This window comes from Aythya ferina, assembly GCF_964211825.1.
Source record: "Aythya ferina genome assembly, chromosome: Z".
NCBI classification, from domain to species: Eukaryota; Metazoa; Chordata; class Aves; order Anseriformes; family Anatidae; genus Aythya; species Aythya ferina.
This window is the reverse complement of record NC_140299.1, coordinates 81,489,817-81,515,808: the sequence shown is the minus strand read 5'-3', so window position 1 is coordinate 81,515,808 and position 25,992 is coordinate 81,489,817. Positions and strand designations below refer to the sequence as shown.

At 41.8% G+C, this 25,992-nt stretch overlaps 3 protein-coding genes across 14 annotated transcripts in view; 2 read left to right on the top strand and 1 right to left on the bottom strand.

Annotated features, from left to right (window-relative positions):
• Positions 1-14: 14 nt before the first annotated feature.
• LYSMD3 (LysM domain containing 3) lies at positions 15-6,640 on the top strand. The gene is made up of 2 exons (XM_084504536.1): positions 15-300; positions 1,570-6,640. The coding sequence occupies exons 1-2, from the start codon at positions 22-24 to the stop codon at positions 2,221-2,223; spliced, it is 933 nt and encodes a 310-aa protein (XP_084360662.1). The 5' UTR covers positions 15-21; the 3' UTR covers positions 2,224-6,640.
• POLR3G (RNA polymerase III subunit G) lies at positions 6,207-23,989 on the bottom strand. Of its 11 annotated transcripts, XR_014687275.1 has the most exons (11): positions 23,699-23,836; positions 23,088-23,146; positions 21,288-22,976; positions 20,738-20,866; positions 18,507-18,636; positions 13,193-13,255; positions 12,368-12,418; positions 11,797-11,846; positions 8,909-8,979; positions 8,302-8,430; positions 6,207-7,856 (listed from the first exon to the last, which is right to left on the bottom strand). XR_014687275.1 is itself a non-coding variant. In XM_084504538.1 (10 exons), exons 3-10 carry the CDS (start codon positions 21,426-21,428, stop codon positions 7,770-7,772), a joined length of 801 nt encoding a protein of 266 aa, XP_084360664.1. In that variant the 5' UTR covers positions 21,429-22,976; positions 23,088-23,146; positions 23,840-23,973; the 3' UTR covers positions 6,207-7,769. The 11 variants fall into 11 exon arrangements, 10 of the variants coding, with proteins under 10 accessions (XP_084360664.1, XP_084360668.1, XP_084360670.1 ...); XM_084504538.1 differs by lacking the exons at positions 11,797-11,846; positions 23,699-23,836 and adding an exon at positions 23,840-23,973; XM_084504542.1 differs by lacking the exon at positions 11,797-11,846 and having other exon boundaries at positions 22,665-22,976; positions 23,699-23,938.
• Positions 23,640-25,992, top strand: part of MBLAC2 (metallo-beta-lactamase domain containing 2) — a 15,913-nt gene continuing 13,560 nt past the window's right edge. For both annotated transcript variants that reach the window (XR_014687274.1, XM_084504537.1), the window contains exon 1: positions 23,640-24,107. Coding sequence is in view for 1 of the 2 variants with exons in the window: in XM_084504537.1 (XP_084360663.1) it covers positions 23,672-24,107 (436 nt within the window). In the remaining variant the exon portion in view is untranslated. The remainder of the gene's footprint in view (positions 24,108-25,992) is intronic.

Genomic DNA, 25,992 nt, shown 5'->3' with positions numbered 1-25,992 from the left:
GGCGGGTGGGGAGCGGCGGGCATGGCCGGCAGAGCCCCGCAGCCCCCGGCCGTGCCGCAGCCACCCGGCGGCGGCCACCACCATCACCCTTACCCCTACCCCTACCCCTACCCGCACCCGGTGGCGGCGGAGGGCGAGGGGCCGGAGGAGGAGGCCGAGGCCTTCGAGCTGCGGCCGCGGGGCCGGGAGAAGGTGCGGCGGAGCGCCTCGAGGGACCGTCCCGACGACATCGTGCTGCTGGCCAGGGACATCCAGGAGGGGGACACGCTGAACGCCATCGCGCTGCAGTTCTGCTGCTCGGTGAGTGAGTGCCTGGGGAGCTCGGGTGCTGGAGCACCGGGGTGGAGAAATGCTTCAAAACCACCCGGTCCTAACACAGCCAGCACCCACGGACCCTGTCCCCAAGCGCCACGTCCTGCCTCTCCTGGAGCACCGGGGGTAACGAGAGAGAGGTTTGGGGCTTCAGGCAGAAAGCACAGTTTGCACTGATCGCTGGCATAAATGCTGTGTTTTGCAGCCTTTTATCCTCGTCTTGCTCAGTGAGGTATAGTTAAAAAATACACTTTCGAATTAGAAGGTTAGCAGAGGAGGTAGGCATTGATAGTCCTAACTTCTGCCCAGATCTGTGTTTTAAGTTAGAGGGAGAAGGGTCTCCAGGCCTTACTCATACCTACTTCGATGTCTTCTGATGCAGGATGTCATCCCAGTGAGGATAGGAAGGAGATGAGCTCTGGTACCTTTAGCAGGCACAATTTCTGTATTCGTCCCAGGTGTAGCAAAAATGTACCGACTCCCGGGTATTTAGTTATCACAGAATCACAGAATTTCTAGGTTGGAAGAGACCTCAAGATCATCGAGTCCAACCTCTGACCTAACGCTTATGGTGAGGTTTGTGGCAGTGCCTTCCACATGGGGGGAGTTGCTGTGCCAAGACGAAGCTGCTCATTCTCCAAGCAATATTAAACCCTTGCAGAGTATTGCCCATGAGGGTGAAGATCTGAACCTCTTAAGAGCAAAACCAAATCTGTTTTGAGGTAGAATAGGCAAAGGGGAGAGCTGACTTTGAGGGAATTGATTGAATGAGGGAATTTTATTTATAAATATTTATAAATGAGGGAAGATGATAGTGTGTTAAGTTACGTTTTCTTTCTACCTTAGGACTCAAAAGCAGGAGTCATATGCAAAACAGAGCTGTGGCTAGATGAATCGGAAGCTTGTCATTTGTAATCTTTACTCATTAGTTTTCAATTTAATTAGGAACTCAGAGCCTAAGTCCCATTCATTTGGCAGTTGCCAATGATGGGTTAATACACTTCAAGTGACTGTCTGTGCCTGACTTCCAGTCATCATCTGAAGCATGAGGGTTGTTACCTTGTAATACCTTCTTGGTTATCATTCATTGTTCAGGTTTGCTTTTTAACCTCTTCCCACTTCAGCCTGTTTGACCAGGTATCAGTTATCCCTTTCTTTCATAAGTGGAGAATTTGGTTTCTCAAGAATTTAGAACTTTTAACCGTTTCAGGTCAATGGATCTTTTAAACTTACTTAAACTGTCGTGTTTATTTTTAGGTTGCAGATATCAAGAGAGTGAACAATCTTATCAACGATCAAGATTTTTTTGCCCTGAGGTCTATCAAAATCCCAGTGAAAAAGTTCAGTGTACTGACCGAGACACATGCCTCTCCAAAAGGAAGGCCAGTCCTTCGGCCGGCTCACTGTTCCCCAGAAGTGCAGGAAGCCTCACCTTCTGACAAATTCTCTGCTAACGAGACTGCTGGCAACTTCCTAAAAGAGGTGGATCGAGATATAGAAGAGATCGTGAAGTGCAACGATACGAAGAGAGAGAACCTTAATGAAGTTGTTTCTGCCTTAGCGGCTCAGCAGGTCTGTTTTGAAACTGATGGTAAAACTAAAAAATCCAAGGATCCTTATTACGGAGCGGATTGGGGCATAGGGTGGTGGACAGCTGTAGTGATTATGTTGATCATTGGCATAATAACTCCAGTTTTTTACCTCCTATATTATGAAGTTTTAGTGAAAGCAGATGTCAGTCACCATTCTACAATGGAATCTGCCCATTCCTTTGTCACAGCAGCTTCGCATCAGAAACAAATAGAAAATGGAATGAATCCAGCGAATATTATAAATGTTGATAATCAAGGAGACCTTCAGCCTTACAACCGAAAACCCCAGGCAACTGTCATTCATAGACACATAACATAGCGTTAGATGAAGAGGAAACCACAGAATGCAAAATGCATCTGTAACACAGATGAAATACAGAGGAAATACTTAATGATTTACCCTTATGGGCAGTGTTCCAGCACAAGGATATTTCCGTGGATCATGTAAGCCCATAATGTGCTTCAGGCAGGAGATTTCGATGCAAGATTGGGATATAAATTAAGATAGGAAATTGTCTCTGAAGCTTTGCACTTTTTTTCTATTTTGATAGGCGTGTTTTTTCTAATTAATGATGAGGTGAAAAGGGTAGTTTGAGCTAACACATAAGGAATCTCACTGTACATTTTGCAGCCCGAAGATGGGCATTTGGGGATATCTATCTTTTAAATATCTTAAAGTATTTATAGAGTGCATAGTACATTTGACATTTTAATATCAAGTTTACAGTTACCAGATAGGACTACATTCTTATAATTTTATTTTTCTTACAGAATTTTTAAAACTCAGTCATTCCATAATTAACTGCCACTATAAAGCCCTCTTTTTCTTAGATGTCTATGAAAGAGGCCGTAGCTAATACTTAAGCTGGAGGCTTCAAATTTTGTGCCTGTGGTCGACCCATTCTGTAGTACTCTTCAGTATAGGTAGGAGGATAACTTGGTTCCTGTGTATGTCACGCTGTCCTTCAACACGGTCCAGTAGAGAAAGTCTTTTGTTTGAAACTTCACATCCTTCTACTGAAAGCTGACTTGGCTGGACTACTGTTCTCTTCTGCTCAGCTGCGTGTGAGAAGAAACAAGTGAAGATGCGTGGCACCTTGCTCTGACTGCTTCATTAGTCTTTATTTTATGGTTATGGCTTTTTCTTCCTCCAGTACATCGCAGTTCAAGAGCAGCTGCTTCTTCAGGCAGCGGCTGCTGAACTGTTTCGGGTTTTGAATATGTTAATGGTCCTTAAAACCTTAAGGACAAGAACCTTGAACACCAACTTCTTCCTGAAATCGCTTGCAAAACCTCAGATGAGGTTCAGAGGCTGCTAGGAAGAAGCAGACCAGCCATAGCTTCAGACTGTTCTTTCACTTACACTCTTCAGCCACTCTGTTCCTGACTGTTTCACTTGATTTCATGGACAAACTTGTTTTTCCCCTTCTTTTCTTCCCTACCTGAAAATACTACAGGAGAAAAATTAAAAAAACAAAACAAAACAAAACTTTTCCTACAGAAAGAAGTAAAGAGGTACTTGTGTACTCTGAATATTATAAAATAAAAACTGAGATGTTGCCTATAATCTTTTTGTTATATTTGCCTTGCGGAATAAGGTTTCTATTGTGCTGTTTGTTTGAAGTAATACTTGTTACCAAAGCTGAAGTTATCTGACTTTCATAAGGCTTAGAAATGAAAAATACAATTATCTTTTCAATTTAAACACTATTAGAAACTCTCCTTTGAGTGTCTTGACCAAGTATATGCAGTGTGGAAAAAAAAAAAAAAAAGATAAAGCATCTATTTTTTTTTACTATAGGAAGTATTCCAAAGTGCTTTATCAACTTGAATTTTGAAAGTAAAGGCTTTTGCCAGTATGGGGTAGATATTATTCACTGGCATGCTAAGGGTATCAGCATGAATTGGTTTACTTTCAGTGCAGATTGAAATAGCCGAAAGCCTGAAGGGAAGCATACAGTTGGACCTGTGAGCTCTTGACTAGTGGCTGTGGAAACCTTCGATCAGAGTAGTATCTCTGGAGACAGTGTGGCTGCTCAGTTTCCACAGGAGAAGAGGCGCTCTAAATGAGTGTGAACTTCGTATTTCGCATGCTGCTTGTTTTCAGAGATCTTTTTAAATTTTATTTCTGTGAAAACAATATGGTAATAATGCAAACATGAACATTCAAGCACCAGTTCTGGGTAAGGCTGTGCGAAAGGTTGAGTTGCAAAGTGATTTATGGTGGCTAGCGTGATGTAGCTTCTATGGCTAGAAGCTTAAAAGCAAGCCAACTTTAGGAAGAGGTGATTTGCTCTTGTCCATACAACAGAACTTTGGCCCATTAAGACAGTATCCTGCCAAGCCTGGGAGCTGGTGCATAATGAGTCAGTTTTTTTGCTGTTAGGTTATTTGTTGGTCTGTATCTTCCTCCATCAATCTCTCTCTGTTTATGGAACTTTATCCTTTCATTTCTTAGGAAATTGTTGAATAACAAGAGATTAACAAGTGTGATATGCAACACAAGCCTAAGTTACTATCCATACCTTAACAGGCCAGTACTAAATTGCCATAACATCTGAAGTGAACTTAACTTCAGTTGTGGTTTGAGTTGGTCAGAAAGGTCTTTGCTGTTTATATTTAAGAGAAGAGATGCTTTTGTTGGTGGTGTTAGCGCTGAATGCTTCTCTAGTGTCTCAGGCTTCTTTGGGCTTTTTTGGTGTTTTAAGGCCTGTGGCTTTGTCACTCAGTTGCTAAAAGTGTGATAGTAAGCATTTATTAGGAAAAAAAAAAAGGAAAGTTTTATTGAAAAATACTATACTCTGACCAAGAGCCTGGCATGTTTTTACTGTTATGTAGCATATGTCACATAGCATATTTTTAAAGTAGAACATTAAATTATGAGAAAACACAGTTAAGTCTTTTTCCAAGATCATGGGACTTCAGGCAGTAGGAACCTACAAGCAGCAGCTGGCTTTTCTATTTGCAGGATGTGGGGATTTGTACTGCTTTTTCCAAAGTATGATGTGACTGGCAATGTGTCCCTGTCTATTAGTTCTGAGTAAAATGGGTAACTGCTCTGTATGGAACTAAAATCTGATACAGTAAAGTAATTGTAAAACTAGTCTTTTAGAAATTGACTTTAAAAAAAATGAAAACAAACTGAAGGGTAAATTGTATTACAGCACATTGTTGGTCTGGAAGTTGGTTTTAAATATAAGTGCATATTGCACTGTTGGATCATATGAAATTTTAAATGCTTTAAATCTCCTATATTTTGGAATATGTTGTCAGAAATAATCTTTGTATAACTGTTTTATAAAGGTTCAAACTATAACTTTGTGAAATAATCCTGAGTGAGGATGCAAGTTTTATTTAAAATACTTCTGCTCCTCTAATTTTAGAAGAACATAAGTAATATGCATAAAATAAAGATTTTATTTTAGACTGCAGTGAAACTGGTGCATACAGTGTATTCTTAACTCTCTATATTTTGCATGTGTGCTAGGAGGCCACTGCTCGTATTTGTTTTGGCTAGTTTCTCTGTGTGATCTAAATTACTCTTTGGCCAACAAGTTAAGTTTGTTGGCAGAAGCTGCCTATAGCATTCACGTCTGGCGTAGCAATAACTGGTAACTTAAACGTTTGTCCTGTGCCTGTCTTGTGTAACTTGGAACTCTTCTGCATAAAGTTCCAAGAACTTGTTAGTTCTCTGAAATGAGCATTAAAAAAAAGGCATGAAAAATCAACGTTGTAGCCACGGTCTAGCACTGGTAAGCAGCTGAGCACTGCTGGCCTTGGCTAGACAGGTAGTTCCTAGGAAAGCTGGCAATCTTCCTGCACACTGAAAGCTAAAAGGAGTGCCTGCCTTCTTGTACGACATACCAGTACTTTTCTGCTATGCTGTTAAGACAGAATTTGAATTCAATTCTACCCAAATCCAAAGTTTGCTGAGACCCAATGGACAACCTTGGGTTTTATCAGCATTATGGTGTTGCAATAAATTCTCAGCAGTTAGAAACACCTGTAGCAGTTCTCATATGTTGGTGTTTTGCCTCTGGAACATCATCATTTCATTTCGGAGGTGAAACCTATACCTCTGGTTGCTCCTCAGCTTTGGCCGTACTTGCCATTGTTAAATTGGTCTTAGAAGATGTATCCTGAGACTTGTGTGGTTCCCTCTGTAGGACAGGTAACCATGGTTCACCTTTTAAAGATGCTGAATGAACGAGTTGTATGTCACATCCAAGAAACAGGCCCAACTGGTCAATAAACAACTGCTCGCATGTATGTTGTCAAAAAAAAAAAACAAACAAAAACAACTTTCTGTGCAATATAGCAGAATGTTTATTAAACACTGTTTGTACAGGCTTCAAAACACAATTAAGTATACCTCTGAGGTGTGACGTGCGTTGCATTTTAGTTTCACTTCCTTTAGAATGGATACGTAACTTATCAGAACACTTGAAAGCTGCACCTGAAGCTGTACCTTACTGTGCAGAATGATTCACAGAATAACGCTGTACTATTTTCCAGTCAGCAGTGAGGCAAAGCACTGCTTGACAGAATGCCAAACTTCCACAGAGCGCGCTTCTCATGAAAGAATTGCTTTTGTCTTAAAACTGTTGTTTCGTTAACCCTGATAATCATTAGCACTAAGTTACCAAAAACAGAATGTAGTAACCTGATCAGTAACACTGATAAATAGTATTTTGTATCATCGAAAGACAAAGGGACACAACATTCTGTCGTTGTGTTCCTCTGGTTTCTAATCTCGGGAATAAATCTACATTTCGTCTGTTGGCTCTAAAATAAGATACGTGTTTCCAAGCATTCTAGCTTTGCTATTCTCAGCACTCATGTTTTCCCAATTAAAACCTCATGCATCAAAATACTTCACCACTTTCCTTTTCTGCATTTTTGTCTTTTTATTGATTTTGCTGTCTGTAAAGCTTGTCTCATTTTTGTAGGAACGCAAGTAAATGTGCTTTAGCACTTACATAGATATCTGCCATCTCACTTAACAGCTCTGTGAGGTAGAAGAGTTAGTTTTGCCTTAACAGGCAGAGAAATCAAGGCAAAGGACTGAAATTTTTGTCACTTCAATCTGTATAACAAAGATGAAAACTATGATTCACACTTCTCAATCTTAATTTCTGCCATAAATTCTTTCTAAATTAAATTACCCTTAATTATTACCTACACTGATGCATAAAGGCAATGTAACACGGTTAAACATTACTGTCCCTTTTCACCAAAATACTAAAGGTAAGGAGAGTTCTGCTGACTAGCAAAACAGCTAGTTCAAAATGCTCTCATTACCTTGCTAGTCCGTGTTACTAAAGTCCTTTCAAGTCAGTTTATATTAAAGTGCTTAGTGGTCAATTATTTTCAGTCACCTGAATTCAGAAGTTACATAAATTCCTTCAGGGAAGTCAGCTGCTAAATATGAGCAGCTTATTCCCATAAAGGTCCTATTTTTGCTTTACTGAGGTTATCAAAAATTTCGCTTGTTTTCAAGACTTAACAGCTAAAGCATAGAACTGATTAGTGCAAATGCTTAGGCACAGTTCAATTAAAATGCATACATTCTTTGTCTGTGCAGAGGCAATACAATGGCATATAGATTGCTCCATCAGTAGGCATTCCAGAGAACCTTAAAAAGGTGCATGTCTGCAAAACATGGCGAAAAAAAAAAATGTGGGATCCAGGATCCCATTTCACAGCATAGTACTAATAAAATAAGGTTGTCCAGTATGTTTTTGGAGAGTATACTTAAACCCAACGGAGATAATGCATTGGTTCTGTCAGTGATACCCAGCTTACCTCCAGGTTTATATTTCAAGTAGTGTAAGGCTTGAACAATATACTACCTAGCAACAATAGCTAGTATGTTGCTTCATCCATATTGTCATCGCTGCCAGCACCAAAGTCATCTCCATCTTCAAAATATGAAGAAATGTAGTCATTTTCCTAAATAAAAACACAGTGCAGATCAAAACACGATTGCTATGCCTGTGACAATTTATTAAAGAAATGTGTTTTAAACTTGTTGAGCACAAAAATTTTGAAACATTAACATGTTTTTCCTTATTTCTTGTGGAAAAATAAAACATAATTAAGTTCCAGTATCTATGAAAGAAGAGGCATGATTTTTTAATGTAAATTTTGTGCCCTTGAGGCAGGACACGTTCCTGTTTGCAACCTCTTATTTCACAGCTCTTTTGGAGTATCAAATCTGAAATACTCACTGAACTACAGCACAACCTACTGCAACAAAGAAAATTAATGTAATTGTGCCTTTCACTACAACTCTCATTCTGCTTCAGAGAAGCTAGGGACATGTGGCTGGCAGTGAACACACAACTCAATGACTGCAATCTGACTTGCTGGAAATAGAAAACCAAAAAAAAAGCACCTCTTCGTGCTCCTCTTCATCGTATTCCTCTGGTTCTTCTGCTTCGTCATCATCTTCACCTTCTTTGTCTTTTGTTTTGTCTTTCTCATCTTCAGATTTCTCTTCTTCATCATCCTTCTTTTCCAACTCCTGTCAGAACACAATTTTGTTTATGTGGTAATCCCACGTTAAGGTAACAGCATGCCCTCTGCACAACCAAAGTGTTAGGCTGCAGCTAGCAGCAAGATGACTAATGTAACAACATTGCACATTTTTTATTTATTTATTTTTTGACAATAACTAAAGAAAACATAAAGTGGCTAGAACTTCATACAGACTTATTTTATCAAGTATAAGTCATCAGACTTCCATTCTAACAAAGGTATGTCTTCTGTAATAAACTGAGATGATGATTTCCCTTTAGCATCCACTCTTGGAGTAATTCACAGTAGGATGCCGTGTCACACCTGACTAAATAGTACCACATGCTATAAAGTAAAGGCACCAAACAACTGTTTCACCTTTTAGCTTCCCATTTCCACATGGTGTGTAATCAACACCAAAATCTGGATTTGTTTTCCTTCAGCAATTTGTGTTGTACTACTTAGTGAGATTAAGCACATCTTACCTCAATTTTTTTCAACACATCCAGGTTACTTTTAGGGTCAGAGCTGTTTGCCTTTCTTGGTTTCGCACTTGCTGAAATAAAATATATTACTATTATTTGTTTGGACATAAAAGAATAGTAGATTTTTCATTTGCTCCTAAGAGCTTGTATCTTGAGAAGAGTAACTGCCATGGAAACCCCATACTCTCTGTATTAAAATTATCTTAGACTTTGAGCTACATCACTCTTAGAGGTGTAGTGGCCTTATTTATCTAAGTGATGTGTCTGGGGCGAGTTTGAAATTGTCTTTAGGCAGGTATTTGACCAAAGGTTTGGCCAAACTATGTCATTCAGTTCTGCAAAATACTTTTCACCTACATACACTGTATTAAGAAACTAGAAAAAAAAAATCCACGTTGTTATTTTTCATCAGCTGAAACGATAAAAACATATTACTGTTCATATACAGGTAGGACAGCAGCGCACTTCAGATAGATACATTAAAAAAAAAAAAAAAAAAGACAGATAGGAGAGTATATGAGTTACAACACAGTAATGTGGTTACTGCAGCAAAGTGGCTTGCGGACCAGAGATGGCTCTTACATGAACACGACCTTTATCGAGTTACTCCCTACAATTCAGCCTTGTACTGCTGAACTATATTGTGGAGTAAAGGTCAAAAATAACATTCCATGTACCCAGGTATGAGCTGTCTGATTGCAGCACTCTCAGCTTAGGAATACCTCTCCCAGTTCCAGGAGGGGAATTTGACCGGGAGAAACAAGGAGCTCTGGATTGAGAAATACTTGAGCAGAGTTAAAGAGCTCTGCAGAGACGTCTTGTTTCCATGATTTAAATGCCCTTTTCCTTCTGTACTGCACACCACCGCATACAATTTACACAGTAGGGTTGCACCTAACGCCTGAGCTCTTCTCAGTGGGGTAAAACTGCCTCTGTGAAGTTCCACACTGGTGTAGCTACACAGCTTCTGATAGACACGGTAGCTTCAGTTGAGACAGTTTATGCTCCTTCCATCCTCTTTTTTTTTTTTTTTTTTTAAACACAACATGATACCTGAAAGGTATCATAATTAATGTGCACGGATAGAAGGAGGGGATAGCCTTTCTGACGTGGACAGTAACCTCCAGTGATACATATTTTATGTGTCCTAATACTTAAGTAAGCAGAACTTTAAAAGCTGCAATGAGAGTGGCTGCATTTTGCCATAAATAACATTCTGTTCGCTTCAGTGTTTTGCCTAGGAAGGGATTATGTGACAAAAGCACCGCACACAGCTATGGGAAGTCAAGCTGTTCTGTAATAACATGTGAACTCTCCCTAGGCAAACACATCCAGAATGAAGGAGGCTTTTAGGGAAAACAAGTGTGGTTCAAAATGATCGTATCTGCACAAACACCTGCAGACTTTTAGAGATAATTTCTATTCAATAAACAGCCTGGAAGCCAAAAGAGACATGCAAAGTCTTCCCTTTAGTGGTGGGCGTCTCCAGAGCTCATCGTGATATTAGACAGGGACCCATCATTGGACAGTAGAACTTCAAGCAAAACAGCTCCTCACATCCACATTGCTTTGAGGTGCGATGCAATACAATCTAATCTTTTGAAACACCTGTTGTTACAGGAATTTGGCTTAAATGCATACATCTGATTGATGTAATATGTATGCATATAGCTGGCCTACAGGAGCTGAGGCCAGTCAACTTACAGTGTTGTTGTTTTTTTTTTAATTGTGGTTTTGGGTTTTTTTTTGGAGACACTGGTGATACCTAGGATCACATGGTCCACAGCCCAGGCTGTGCAGATGAGATGTGGCATTCTACCTAAAGTTATGTCAGTCACAGTCATGTGTTATTAAAACACTCTGGGAAACCAGCAGGTAGATTAAAAATGAAGCCAGGCCTGTGCGTGTAACTGCAGCGATCCAAAAACCACTCCTACAGTCTATGAAGGTAGAATGGTAGGAAACTTGTTTGCATATCAGCGCAGATAAAATTCACTGCACTCCCTCGCCTTTGTTCCACTACAGTGTCACCTAACATGGCTGTCCTCACAACACACCACGGATGCATACCAGACAGGCAAATGTGTCACTCATCAGCTACATACAAACCTCAACACAAAAGCATTACAACTTTTGTATGGCCTCCATCATCAATATCCCCCACTCCCCCCAAAAAAAAACTAAAATTGCATGATTCTTGCTTTTAGGAAAAAAAAAAGCATTTTTTTTATCCAATCAAATTTGGATGGTCAGCTGGTCTTTGTCATTAAAATTTTGCAGGAAAGTGTACTTTTAGGAGCAAGTAGAGAAGCAGGCACAAAAGACTAAAGAAAGAAATCACATTAATCAGTAATTCTCTGTGATAATCAGAACATTAGGCTATCAAATAACGGTAGGTTGGCATTTGTGATTTCATGGAATCTCGGGGAGATACTTGTTGCCTGCAGGCTTATAAAAGCCAGTGTGATTTCTCCTTTAAAAAAAAAAAGAAAATTTGTACGTGCTGTTTTCTTGGGGGATTTTGCAAATAAGCAGTTAATTTTTGGTTGAATCTTGCAGTCTACCTTTAATACCATGCTTCTCAATGACGCTCTTAAAAGGAACAAAGCATCCAGCTGAGCCAGTCTCCATGACTACTGCACATTCCCTTTTCTTTTTCTATTTTATCCTTGAACTGAAAAATGACACATTAAGGACTTGGACAAAGAGAACAAGAAAGTAAACAATTATATTTAACAGACAGCTAGAAACAGGGGGCCAAGCGTTGTTTCACATCAACAGAGCAACAGGCTTCTACAGAGAACTTAAAATAAGTCATGCACACTAGAAAACACTTTTTAAAAAGTTTTTTGTTTGCTTTTGTTTTTTCCTTTAAGAACAACCAATACCAGCTCCAACTGCTGTTGAAGGATCTGGTTCGCAATTCTGCAGAAGAAAGCTGAAAATAAACAAAAAAAAAGTAAAACCAGGGAAAACAGAAAGTAACCTATATTAAATCAGATATGAAATACCTAAAAAATGCAAAAGTCAACCAAATCATAAACAATGTAACTGGGAAACCCAAAACAAAGAAAATCTGAACAGCTGGCTATTTGGTGAATAGAAGAAGGGGAAATGATCACAAAATTCCAAAACAAAAAAGTTTTTTTTACATCTTTAATCTTCCACTATTGCATATTGGCACCTAGCTACTTAATACCGTACATCAACGTCAAAGGAAGAGAGATCTGTTCCTCTAAGTTAAAATCCTACAGAAACAAAGCAAAAAAATAAAAAAAAAAAAAAAAAAAAAAAAACATAAAAGACAGGCAGACGAAATTATTTAGAAAATAACTGCCAAAAGCCCTGTTTATTAGGCCTCGTTAACATTTCTACCATTTTTTCCCCTAACCAGCTCCAGCATGTTTTCTTACACTCAACTAGTGTGTATTAAATGCTCTTTAAAAATATATAATCTACCTTTTTTCATCTTTTTTCTTGGCTTCATCTCTCTTGGGAGTCTTCTCCAATCTGCAGAGAAAATAGCTTTGATGCATGTAAACAACAATTTACTGCGGTAATCCTCCCCCTCCCACCAACACTGAGAAGGCTGGGACCCCTGCTGTGTTGTTTACGTGTATGCCTAATTGTTTTAGCACCCAACAATTTTACTGAATTTTGGCTGTACTTTAAGTTGAGGAAGTACAGGGAGGAGCAGTATTTCACCCAGTTAATGGAAACTGGTATCTGCTTGGGTGAGACAAAGTTCAGCCCTTCCAGTGGCCCAGATGGCCTCTAATTTATGAACTATGATTAAGGTTGCAGTATTGATCTATGCTGGTACCTTTGTGGAAATTTAATGTCATAAAACCTGTTTAGCAGTGACAAAGAAACTGTGATTTTTTGTTTTCAGTAGCATTTCTGCATGTTCCCAGTTCAAAACTGACATCTGCATGGGGAGTAAGGAAGAGGGAAAGCTAGAGACCGAGGTCAAGCTTGCATTCTTGCTGTTGTTTTGAATGAGTAAAAAATAAAACCAGATTTGTATTTTTTTTGGACAAAACAACGCTTCCCCTTGATCTGAAAACATGACAAGGGCATAACCCTCAAGAGGGAATAACACGCCTTGGTAAGGATTTGCATATTTATAAAGTATAAGTATTTGAAATATAAGAATAAGTATAAGATAATAAGTATAAGTATAAGAATTTGCATTGCTTATAAAATAATGAATCAAACATTTAAGAAGAACAGATAATTGCACAGGTTAATAGAGAATTAGCCTTTGGTAATCTCAGATATTACCTGGGGTCCACGCTGCATGCTCCTTTTCCCTGCTCTGGTACTTTTTACTGTACCTTTCAATTGCTGTAGAGAAAGATACAAAAAGTTATTGAAATCATTAAAAAGGCAATCCAGACGCTGGCTTTGGTATTTTCCTGTAGCTAAACATAAGTATATCCTCCTTATCCCACGCAGAGCACTTTCTCATGCTGTTGCTGAACAGCTAAAAACAGTTTCATGTCACTACTTTGAGCAGTTTCATGGCTCTTCCCAGAACTACATACTACATACTTTAAAAACCTGCATTTTATACTCACCTCCCTCCCCAACCCCAGAAAAAGAGTATTGGTTTCCAGTTTTTGAGTATCTCCTCTCAGTTAAGGGAAACTGTCCCTGTCCATCAAGCTGATGTACGGGCTGGAAGGGCAGACAGCGAGGTGGATCAGAACCTGGCGTAACGGCCAGACCCAGGGGGTGATGACCAGGTGCAAAGTCTGTCTGGAGGTCCCCAGGGTCAAGAGTGGGTCCAGCCCTGTTTAGTATCTTCATTATGATCTGGTTGATGCGTACCGTGCATCCTCAGCAGGTCTGCTGATGGCACAGAACTGGAAGGAGTGGCAGAAACACCAGAGAGTGGTGATGCCATCCAGGGGTACTTGGTCTGCAGCTCCCTCAGGAGGGGAGCGGAGGGGCAGGCACTGAGCTCTGCTCTCTGGGGACAGCGACAGGACCTGAGGGGACGGCATGGAGCTGGGACAGGGGAGGGTCAGGATGGGGGTTAGGGAAAGGGTCTGCACCCAGAGGTGGTCGGGCACTGGGACAGGCTGCCCAGGGCTGTGGTCAGGGCACCGAGCCTGCCGGAGTTCAAGAAGCTTTTGGACACCGCTCTCAGGTTTAGTTTTTGGGTGGTCCTGTGTAGATCCAGAAGTTGGGTTCCCTGATCCTTGTGGATCCCTTCCAGCTTGGGATATTCTGTTTTGTTCTGTACTGGACAGGCTGGAGAAATGTTCTGGCAAGAAAAACTTGAAAAAGGAGAAGTGCAAAGTCCAGAGGGACAAGCACTGGAACAAATTTGAAAGCAGCTCTGCAGAAAAGGACCTGGGGTCATGCTGGACACAAAACTGAAGAGGAGTTAGCAAAGTGCCTCTGCTGCCCTTGCTTGCTCCTAGGAGGAGACACTGAGAGCTGGGGCTGGTTAGCCTAAAGAAGAGAAGGCTCACGGGACGTCTTAGCTATGTCTATAAATTTCTGAGGGAGGGTGCAGAGAGGATGGAGCCAGGCTCCTGTCAGTGGTGCCCAGTGCCGGGACAGGAGGCAGTGGGCACAAACAGGATCAAGGAGGTTCCCCTGAGCACCAGGCAGCACTTCTGTGCTGTGCGGGTGGCTGAGAACTGGCACAGGCTGCCCAGAGGCTGTGGGGTCTCCTCCTAGGGGATCCTCAAAAATCACCTGGATGTGGGCCTGAGCACCCTGCTCTGGGTGGCTCTGCTGGAGCCGGGGTGGGACCAGATGAGCTCCTGAGGTGTCTTTCTAACTCAACCTTTCTGTCCTTCCATGACTGGGAAGGCAAAAAAAGAAAAAATATAATATTTTACTCATCTACACTTGAAACGTATAAAAACATAACAAGCAGATATACTCAGATAAAGATGGCTGATGAGATGAATGCTTACCTCCTGCTTCCCTTCAACAGTCTCACAGCCAAACCCCTACAACAGAACTGATCGGTGACATTTGTCACCACTGTCCTAAAAGCACCCAGAACTCCCAGCTCTCAAAAGGCTGTGTGTCTGACTGATCGTGATCAAGCCGCAGGACTTTTGCGATGGCAAACCTTTGCAGTATAACAAAGAAATGTTTCTGAAATGGCAGCAACATTTTAGTCCATTTTTCCTCTTTCCAGGCACAAGAACTAAACTGAGAAATGCACTTTAAATAATACAGTAGTTATACACTGTAGGTACATGCAGTTATACTGCAAAAACAAGCTTGTGCAATCTTTCATGACAAAAGCAGTACCAAAACTTAAGTGTTTTTTAATCAGCCACATTTTTTCTTATCACAATACCACGCCCAACTGCAAAATCCACTGAACACAAGATTATTGATTCTGATGTCAGTAATAACTAATTACTTAAACAGGGACAATTTTTTGTGGATGTAACACGAAAAAATCAAAGTAAGGACTGTGACCTGTACAGTCAAAGACTTCCAGCATACTCACCAGGGAGAACAGTCAGAAAATGAAGATGTTAGAAATTAAACTCAGTTTTAAACTTGTTGTGACAAGGGCAAACAGAAGACCAACCTAAAACTGTGCAACAAAAATACTGTGTTTAAAATGGCAGTGTCCAAGGGGTATTTAACAGATGAGAAATAGGTGGCCTTTACAGATGCTGTAGGAAACCATCAGCAACAGAGGGAAAAGAAACTAGTAGCTTTATTTCAGCTTGATGACCTTTAGTGAAGCATTAATTGCTGATGCCATCAGTAAGAAAATACACCTGACTGACTCTTGCTACTCACAGTTAATGAATTAATTCCAAACCACTGCCAAGGTGACAGTCACCCAGCTGCAGCAGATATACCTGCGGGAAAAAGATGAATGATTCATAGCTTAGGAAGTGAAGAAAATTGAGAACTTAAAGAATATGGCTACTACTTGCTCAAAATAAGTGTTGAATGATGAAAGTCTCTTCTATACAGTACACTACTGCATCAAAATTGCTAGGTAGTATTAGATATGTCTTTGGTTTACTACCTTAATAATGGACGAAAGATAGATAGCTATGTCCTAACTAATTAAAATGTTTCCCCTTCTCACACTTCAAATGACATTTGGCTCACAGATGTGCTGACTCTTTAAAACAATCCGTTTGCTCCTGTAGCAAAGCCAGTCTAACAAATTCCTGCCCATGGTCCCCCTGCTGCCTTCCTCTTACTCCTGCCAGATTTTTATGATGACATAGAAGAAAAAAACAATGGGGGGGGGGGTGGGGGCTGTAAAAAAAAAAAACCAAAAGATCAGTTAAAAATAATGAGATGAAAGCAAGCTGTTTAAGCTGCAGACAACCATTGCTCCATACCAAAACTCTGAAACTGAAGAGTTTTTCTTCAACTAAAAGTTCAGTAGAACTTAAGGCAATTTATCAATGTATCCCCAGGGAGACACTGAAACTAGCTGAAGATCTGACTCCGTCAGGTAGCCGCGTACCTGTTTTTTTCCTGAAAATGTCATTTTTTTGTGGAAAAACAGTCATTAAATGACTGGGCACAGTCATCAACACACAAGGCACTGTTAGCAACACTGAGAGACCACCACACCTCAGGAAGAAAGATGCAGAAGCAAAGATGACTTTGAGGTTAGAACTATCATGTGAGGCCCAGTTGGAAAAGAGAGCTAACGTTCTCATGAAGTAGCTGCTTCCTTGGAAACTACTCGGACAGGCTTTCAGGCATGCCAGTTTCCTTTTTTGTGCCTCAAACAGAAATAGCAAATTTCAAGCCTGGCAAAGATCAAGGACACAGGAAGCTTCTGTGAGATAAGAACCCAAAAATAGTGAAATGTGTTTATTTAAGAGATGAATGAGTTATTTTGAATTCTTCTACAATCTTAAAGGGATGAAGATTGGATCTCTTGTTCTCCTTGCCTTATAACCAAGCATCTACCTGAAAAGACCACTGCGCTGTGCTACAGCTGCCTGCTGTGTCCTGGTGATTGCCCTGCTCCAGCTGTAGGTCAGAAAAAATATTCTGCTTTTTGAGACCCACTTGTTGAGAGAGTTTGAGAGGGACTGGAATCCAGGAGCTCCTGCCTGCCACAGAAATAGGTGGCAAGTATCAGATGATCAGCAGTATCTACTGTGAGAAGCCAGGGCTCCTAAAACTGTTTCAGTCTGTGTAGCCATTCAGGGGCAGCAGAAATTCCCAGGGAGTTTCTGAAGGAATACTGAAACACCACAGAGACTGGCTGAACACCTGTGTTCAAACTAAAAAAAAAAAAAAAAAAAAGAAGGGGGAGAAGGCTGTAGGGTCATACTGAAGTGTGCTCCTCTGGTTCAAACAGTGATTTAGTACAAGAACAAGCAGACAATCAATAAGGTGTGTTAATCACAGTACTGTACTGAAAGCATAACAAAAGATAAAAATTGCATATGGTCTCAAAAACAGCTGGAGTTCACCAGCACACCACGAATAAAATGCACTCACATTTTAGAGAGGATGAGGCTGTGTAACTGTATCATGAATATCCAGAGTCAGAAAATTCTTTGATGGTTCAGGACGGATATTAGAACTCATGTTCAGGTGAGTTCTCATTATTCAGGATCAGCACACAATAGCAACAAGAAAGATTATGCTGGTGTTTGGCTACACTGGATTCCTTAAACATTTTTATAAAGCTCATTAAAGGCAGCCTACTGCACTGGCTGGACCTTGGGTCTGACACAAACTGCATTTCCCAATACTCTCTACTTCCTACTTTCCTGTAATAGTGCTTACCATTTATAGCACTCAGAAAAAGCACCAGCACATGCAGAAGGATGACAGGAACAGCAAAAAATCACAAGTGAAAAGAAGCACTCCTCCCAGTAATAACCTCCTGTGGCTGCTACATGTTTAAAATACTGCCACAGCACGGTAAACAGACATTGAGCTGTTCCTTCCCTGCTCCCCTTTCCTTCCTTCCCACTAGCTCAGTTTTCTGACCAGGAAGCTTGGATTTTAAGAGTATAATGATGTATGATTGCATGCCCAGTATAGCAGAGCATTTATTTCTAATCAAGCAGTAACACGGCTGTTAATGTTTAATTACATATAAGATTTTCAAGTCACATACAGTATGAACAAGCTTTTAGCTTCAAATCCAGGTCTGCTGATGCAAACCTCTGTAAATTGCTTATTCTCATCTCAATCTTTGTATTTCAGGTGACTTCAGTAACACTTACCAATCTTCCCTGAATGGACTCAGGGGAAAAAAAAAATCATGTTCTAGAACAGCACGTTTTATAACATCCAGCTACTTAAAATAAGTATTTTATTTAATATGTCTTTACATAACTAAAATGGCAACTGAATTTCAAGTCTAACATTTACTATAAATTTTTTGTTTGTTTGTTTTCACACAGCAGTTGCTTTCCAGTTACAGCACTTGTACGAGTGATCTGCAACTTCAGTAAGTGTAAAAGCAGCAAAAATCCATATTGTCGTAGTCTGGCTAATTATTGTTCCTCATTATCAGCACCAGATACATCTTCAACACATGCATTTCACTACATTATCCTCCAGAGAATAAATACCGAAGACATAAGTAAAAATGAAAAGCACATAAACAAACCTTCACGTTCTTCTTCTACTGCCAAAAAATATGGCATTTTTTTCATAGTTCCTCTAAAATCTTGTTTTAAGGCCAACATGTAATCTTCGTCTTCTCCTGTTTTCAGAGGCACTGGCTTATTGTCTGTACTCTGTACAAATTATGTTTATTATTTATAATGTCTTAATATCCATCAAACATGCAGGAACACTAAAAAAAGCTACAACAAACATATCTAGTCCTGAAAGAGCGCAACTCTGCATTATACCACTCTGCAAGGATACTTTACTGCATTCTGACATGCATAATTTTACGAACAAATGTATACCTTTTATGACTTCACTGTATCTTTCTGTAAAAATGTATCAAGCAATGAAGGAAAAATACATAAAACCTGTGAAATAGCCATTCACATCCACCTTAAGCCCATGTTAAGGGTTCTTAAATCCCAAGAGCACTTTTTCTTGCCAACCTAAATAAATCAGAAACTGTCACTCTGGTCAGCATAGCCCAGGTCTTAACCTCTTCTGAAACAGTATTGCACCTACATTAAAGTATGATTACTCTGGATAACATTGATACAGTTTGACTAATGCCATGTCACAACCAGGTAGCACACATCTCATTCCTTTCTCATTTGTGTTTAAATAAACTGTTAGTTTTTTCTTGGCGTTTTGTTTGTTTGCTTTTGAACTATGGCTCCTGAAATGGGAAAGATGAATAAGTAAAAAGAGTTTTTAAAATATACAGCAAACTAGGGCCAAAGATGGAATTAGTGTGTGGTAAATAGATTGTAGTAACTGGATATTTTTGTGTGTAGTAACCAGAATTGGTACGTAGTAGCTGGATATCACCTGACACATGGTGCACAGCCAATATCTGAGTGGTAAGCTGCAATGCATAATGCACTGTCACAGAGCCGGACCACGATAGGAGTTTGCTAATTACAGCTATATTTGCTAGATGGACAACATTTTAAATCTCTGATGATGCTGATGGTATGCTGATGCACCTTAACTGGGTTTTAATTGCATTTACAGGAAATCCATAAGATCACAGAAAGCTCCTATTAGAAACGTGTAAGAGCAACAATATACTGCTTAAAATGATTTCAGCATCAATCAGTCAACAGCTGCAGTATCATACTTTTGGTCACTACCCAATCATTAAATATAATTCATGAAATTTCTAAACAGTTCTAGTTATGACACAATTTTTGAATGGCAGAGTGGAAGAAAAATCTCTAAATTCTCCATGGCATACATTAGATACAGTGGGGCTAGCAATTCTACTACAAGCCAAAGCCAAAGCCACTGCTGACTGCAGAAGCTACAGTTGATAGAGAATGCAGTTTCTTAGAGCTGTCAAGCAGCCAACATTTACAATAGGAACAATGTAGATGGCTCACTGTAATTGAAATCAGACAATTCGAATTGTAAGGGAAATGGTGGACTTTGAGGACATGTAACATGGTTTGGCAAATCAAAGCCACTGGCAAAATAACTATTCAGGGAAATCTCAGAATCCCACTGGTTACACGTCAAACTAGAACGTTCTGTAACACGTGAGATTGAGAAAAATTTCATGCACCTTGATCAAATCCTGACATAAATGGGAAATTCTGTTATGTAAAACTGCAACACTGCAACACTACTTTTCAGCCTCCAAGTTGCCCAAGTTTGCCTGTGTAGTAAAATTCAGCTTAGTAAGAAAATTATCTACTCTTTCTTACCCTTTAATTTTCAGATACAACCTAAACATAACCCAAATGTCCAGTCTCAACTTCCTTAATTATATAGAACGCACCTCAGTTGTTTTCAAGTTATTTTCACATTCTGGCTACAGAGACACAAAACACTCATCCTGAATCTTTCTGTGTTTGCATCAACAGTAACCTTATAAATCCAGATCCATTTGCAGCTTCTAAGGCGAGTATAACTTTATTTCAAACAAATTCAGATCCTCAGTGTTTCTATTACTGCAATGTCCAGAAAACCAAATCAAGCCGAGGACCTTAATGAACAAACATCTTGCAAGCAATCCAGTTAACTATGGGATGCCACAGTTAGCAAAGGGACAGGAAGTGGTAATGATAAAAACGATAATGAAAACAAATGGAAGTGCACTAAGTACCTCAAAACTGACCTGAAGTGCTTAGGGTTGTTCTTATACTTCATTCTATTATCGCAGTGTAAGTGAATACACTCTACCTAAACAGTAAGAGCGTGCTCTGAGGTAGCTGATGTACTTACAGGAAATGGTGGGGGAGGCTTACACACAGCGTCAGGTAGAGATGCACCTTTGGAAAAGCCAATGGCCTCAATGTTGAAGGTAAACGCAGCACGTCCTCTTCCTCTACCTGACCCAGCCATTTGGAGTTCCTGAAAAGATTACAAGATGACAGGTCTTTAAAGAATCATTTTTCTTACGTATATGCAATGCATTACCTATAAAACTACTGTGTAAATACCCAATGTGTCTCAAACATTGCAGTAATCTTAAAACCACTCTCAAAGATCATTCTAAACTGGCAAAAACTTTAACACCCATCTTAGGTTCTTCTGCATACTATAAATCTGGCACATGCTTCAAAACAGCTCCTCTCCTCATTTCTGGTAGCTACCTACCTCTGCATGCCTGAAATTACCTAATTACCGCCTAACCTAGGAATTTCATACTTTCCTCTTCTAAAGCTTAGATCCACGGAATTGATTGAGTTCAATCAGGGCTGACAAAGCAGAAGAAACAAGATAGGCAAAAAAAAAAAAAAAAAAAAAGAGAAAAAATGTTAATGGAACTTACTATGAAGGCATTTTGCACTTCCTGAATGTGTCTCAAAAAATAGTCTGTATTTGTCTCTGGAGTCTTCTTTGTCCCTTTGCATTTTTGTTTTTCCTTTATCTTTGTAACTAACTTTGGGTTCAAAAAAAGAGCCAAAAGCATAGAGGTTTAAGGTAAAAGCATCGAAGGATTTCTCTCTGCTCCACTTCAGTATATTTGTAAGCTAACCATTGATAAAAGGAGGGTGCTTTTAACTATTTCACAAAGTATATTAAAGAAATAGCCTGCATGTACAGTAATTTGCTGCAAGACTGTAAAAAAAAAAAAAAACAAACTATAGCCGACATTTACAGCCACATCTCACTCCATTGCAGAATTGTATGACCCATGGTCTGGCAGGTAAAGCAAACTGTGAGAAACATTTTTCTGGCCCAGAACTCGCTTGTGCTGCTTACCATAAACTGCACTGCTACCCTGCAGCTTACAAACCTGCTGGGTATGATCAAGGTTGTTCCTGCCATCCTGCTCTACTTGTAACAACCCAAATAGTTCTGCAGCATCCCACTGCAGGCGTTGGTGTGAGACAAGAAGTCCAAATGGGAAAAAAGAAACAGCTGCCAACCAGTCAACAAGGAACCCAGTACAGAATGATGATTAGGAACAAAGAAATGCCTACTTAAGATTTGTTACAATTCCTGCAAAAGCAAGAAATGGCCTTTTTATTAATGTCAGTGAAAAAAACAGGTATTTTCTCGTGTATTATTTTCAACAGGAATAAGCTTTGGTTGGATAAAATGAAATCACTTTATACATTTCCAGGTCAGTCAGCAACACAGAAGACTATCTAAAAATAATCATAAAACCCTAAATAAATCATTTTAAGAAAGACAACAAAGAAAAATCTAAGCCTGAACATTTAATGAAGTGAAAATACAAAAATAAAATAAATTAGCAAAGTCATTTGCAAACAAGATGAAAAAGAATATGTAAGACTGACAGAATTGAAGACAGGTAAAAGATAACAGCAAAGCCCCGAACATGAACAATTATCTAGGAGTGAAAAAAGGGAACTGACGACTGAAGAAAACCAAACAAGAGTTGAGGGAGATGACAAGGTACCAAGGAAAGGCACATTTTTTGGATTCAATATAACAGTCACTTTTTTAAGTTCAGCTTTAAAATTAATTCCGAGATTTTCCTGAAATAGTGAGTTAGTCTGATGAGAAGTATCCAGCTTTAAAGCTAACCCTGTTCCAAACGAGAAGTTTTGCTGAAACTTACAAGTTTTTGAGTGTTTAAGCCGTTTCCGTCTACTGACATCATAAAGCGATCATGAAAGAGAAATCATGAGGGAAACCGCGTGTTTTACACCTAACCCACTACGCCTGAGAAAGTTACCAAGACAGCTTTATACTTCAAGAGCCATGACCGAGGTGCGACACGCCCCTGGGTGCCTCTTCTCATTTGTGGCCACTTTCCATCCCGTTGCACCAGAAGGATGTGAGGGCCACCGAAAGCACAGTTTAAGGGTGCCAAGTTTTACATATTGGCCATGGGAGCTGCCTGTGGTGTCACCCAGGCAGCCAGAGGTCTGCAGAGGCCTCGTGCCTGCTGTGGTGGCCAAACACCTGTGTAAGTCCCTGTTGACTTGTCCTCTGAGCAAAACTCCCCATCCTGCTGACTTTCAGAGAAGGGTGAAACCAACGGAGGCTGCGAAAAAATAAAAATAAAGCAGGGTGGAGGGGTGGGGAGGGGAGCAGGTGGAGGAGAAAGGGCTGCAGTTTAAATGCTGGGGTTGTGTTGTGTTTGGCTTTGCTTTACCTTACGTCCCTGAAGGAATCAGTGCGGGTGCAAACACTTGCCACAACAGCCTCGGTCCCCTGCAAGGTGAAAACACACAAAACACCCTTCTTTTGTGCCCCTTTACCGTCACACCCACCCCCTCACGCTGCAGGGCACCCTCCCTGTCCCCATCCCCTCGCAATCCCCAGGCTGCGTCCCCTCATCCTCCTCATCCCCTGACGGCCCCGGGTCCCCTCAAATCCCCTCAAATCCCCTCAAATCTCCTCAAATCTCCTCAAGTCCATGAGTCCCCTCAAACCCCTGAGTCCCCTCGAGTCCCCTCATCGCCTCACACCCCCTGTCCCCTCACACCCCCCCCCGTTCCCCTCACTCCCACCCCATTCCCCTCACTCCCCCCACCCCATCCCCTCACCCCCTGTCCCCCCACACCCCCAGATCCCCCCTCTCACACCCCCGGGACCCCCTCAAACCCTGTCCCCCCCTCACCCTCTCTCGCTCCGCCCGGCGCTGCCGCAGTGGGGCGGTCCCGGCCGCTCCCCCCCCATCCCCAGCCCCAGCCCCAGCCCCAGCCCCGTCCCTTCCCCTCCCCGCCTGCCGCCGCCATGTCGGCGCTGGAGTGGTTCGCGCACAAGCCCCTGGGCGGCGGCATCTTCTGGATCCAGGAGCGCTTCTACGAGTCCGGCAACCGGGCCAACATCTGGCTGGTGCGGGGCTCGCAGCGCGACGTGGTGGTGGACGCCGGGCTGGGGCTGCGCAGCCTGCCCGACTACCTGCGGGCTGCCGGGCTGCTGGAAGGGGCCGGCGGGCGGCCGCTGCTGGCCGTGGCCACCCACGTCCACTTCGACCACGCGGGCGGGCTGCGGCACTTCGAGGAGGTGGCGGTGCACAGCGCCGAGGCGGCCGCGCTGCTCCGCGGCGACAACTACGAGGCCGTCACCTGGCTGTGGGACCGCGAGGTGGCGCGGCCGCCGCGACCCGGGTGGCGGGCACGGCAGTTCCGCGTCCCCCCCGTCAGGCCCAGCCGCCTGCTGCAGGACGGTGAGGGACGGGGGGACACGGGGGGATATGGGGGGACGCGGGGGGTTGGGGGCGGTGGGGATTTGTGGGGTTGTCGCCGCCCCACTGTCGCCTCCCCCCCCCCACCCCCCCCAAGCCCCGCGTCCCGCCTGAGGGGACGCCCGCGTCGGGTGCTGCCCAGAGACGGCGTTGTGCGCTCCCTGGTGTCCCTAACCCGGTTTTTGTGCCGTTTTTATTCGTATTTTTCCGCATCACGCTTTTCCTGCCTGCTTTCCGCTGCAAAATCTGGGTTTCCATGTTCATGCAGCCTCTGCAAGCTGCTTTCTGTGGTCCCCAGCCCACCCCACGGTCCCCAGCCCACCCCACAGTCCTCACCGCAACACACAAAAAATCAGCAGGCAGCGGGTGAAACCCCCCTGTTTGCACCCGTGCTGTAAGCATTTTTGGGGAGCATGCATGGAAATGCCCACTGCTCACACGGTTTGTTTGCCTGGAGGTGCAGGATTTTTGCCCCAGGATGAGGACTGCTCAGCAGCACTGGAGGGAAGGAGCCAGCATTTAGAGGCTCATTAATTGAGGCTGACGGACAGCGTGCCAGTCATTTCTGGCACCTGGTAACCCTTGTTGCTCATAAACTGTCAAGGCATAACAGTGAGTAAAAACTAATTGGTGAAATACGCACAGCAAAGCATGTGGGCTGTGTTCTGCAGAAGAGCACACGTGAATGTAATGTTTCCACAAAAGGCTTTGTACAGGTATATTAAAAAAACAGAAATTTCTGCTCCTTTTTTCAGTTTGATTTCATCGTTAACAATGACTAGGTTATTTCAGCAACAGGTAACCTGACTGCAGAATACCATGGGGCAGGAGTTAAAGGGTAGCAGTGCGATAGACAGATTACACCTCCTGCAGATGGCTTAGGTAGTTGCAGCCTCTTCCTGGCTGTCCGAGCCCATCACCCTGCAGAGGTGCTGGGGAAGGCTTAACTAAAGACTTCAGAGAAGATCTGGTGAGCAGTTTGGCAATAGTCAGCAGGAATTTGGGCTGTTTTTTCTTCAAATGGGAGGAATTATTAAAATCATAAAAGATCAAGCATGCTCACTGTCAAAGTAAGATCAGAGTTTCTAGCACAGCTTTCATGGAGACAAACCCTGTGGAAGTGGCATGTCATGTCAATCCATGTGTAACTTTTTTGGGGTAAGTATATCCAGTAATACTCAAAATACAGGAGGTTGCAGAGTTACACTCTGTTAGAATCCAAAGCCATGGCTTTTACTTGTACAGCGCCCGCTTCATTTATTGGCATCAGTTTTTGCATGAACATAATTGTAAGGGATCCTTCAGGCACCGTTCCTTTTGGCTGTTCCAGCTAAAGTGGCATTTACTTGTATTCTGCCTTACCACCTACTGTCTTCCTGGTTACATGTATCTTGTAAGACTTGCAGTTTCCTTTACCTGTCGCAATGTTTATATATATATATATATATAAGTATGTTTCTGTATATATATATTTCTCTATGCATGTTTCTGTCAATTCTGGATGTCATATTCTGTTTCCTTGTACTTCTCAGCAGCTAGAGCAATGGGTTTGAAACCCATTGGGCCACATTGTTCCCATAACTTCACCGTCTCCACTGCTGTTTCAATCACCAGGACAGGAGTTTTCTGTATAATCTTCTCTAAAGGCAGGCCTGCTACTTCAATCAAGGCTTCTGAGCATTTCCTTTAAAAGAGCATTTGTCTAAAAATTCTCTCTGATAAGTTTGAGGCTGGCTGCTGCTGCAGATCCCCAATTCCCAGATAGGTACAGTATGGTTAAATGCCAGCTCTGCAGGGATTTCTAAACCCTGTTCTAGTGCTTTGCGAACGGAGGTGAGTGGATGACCTCCTGCATCCCTACCTGTAG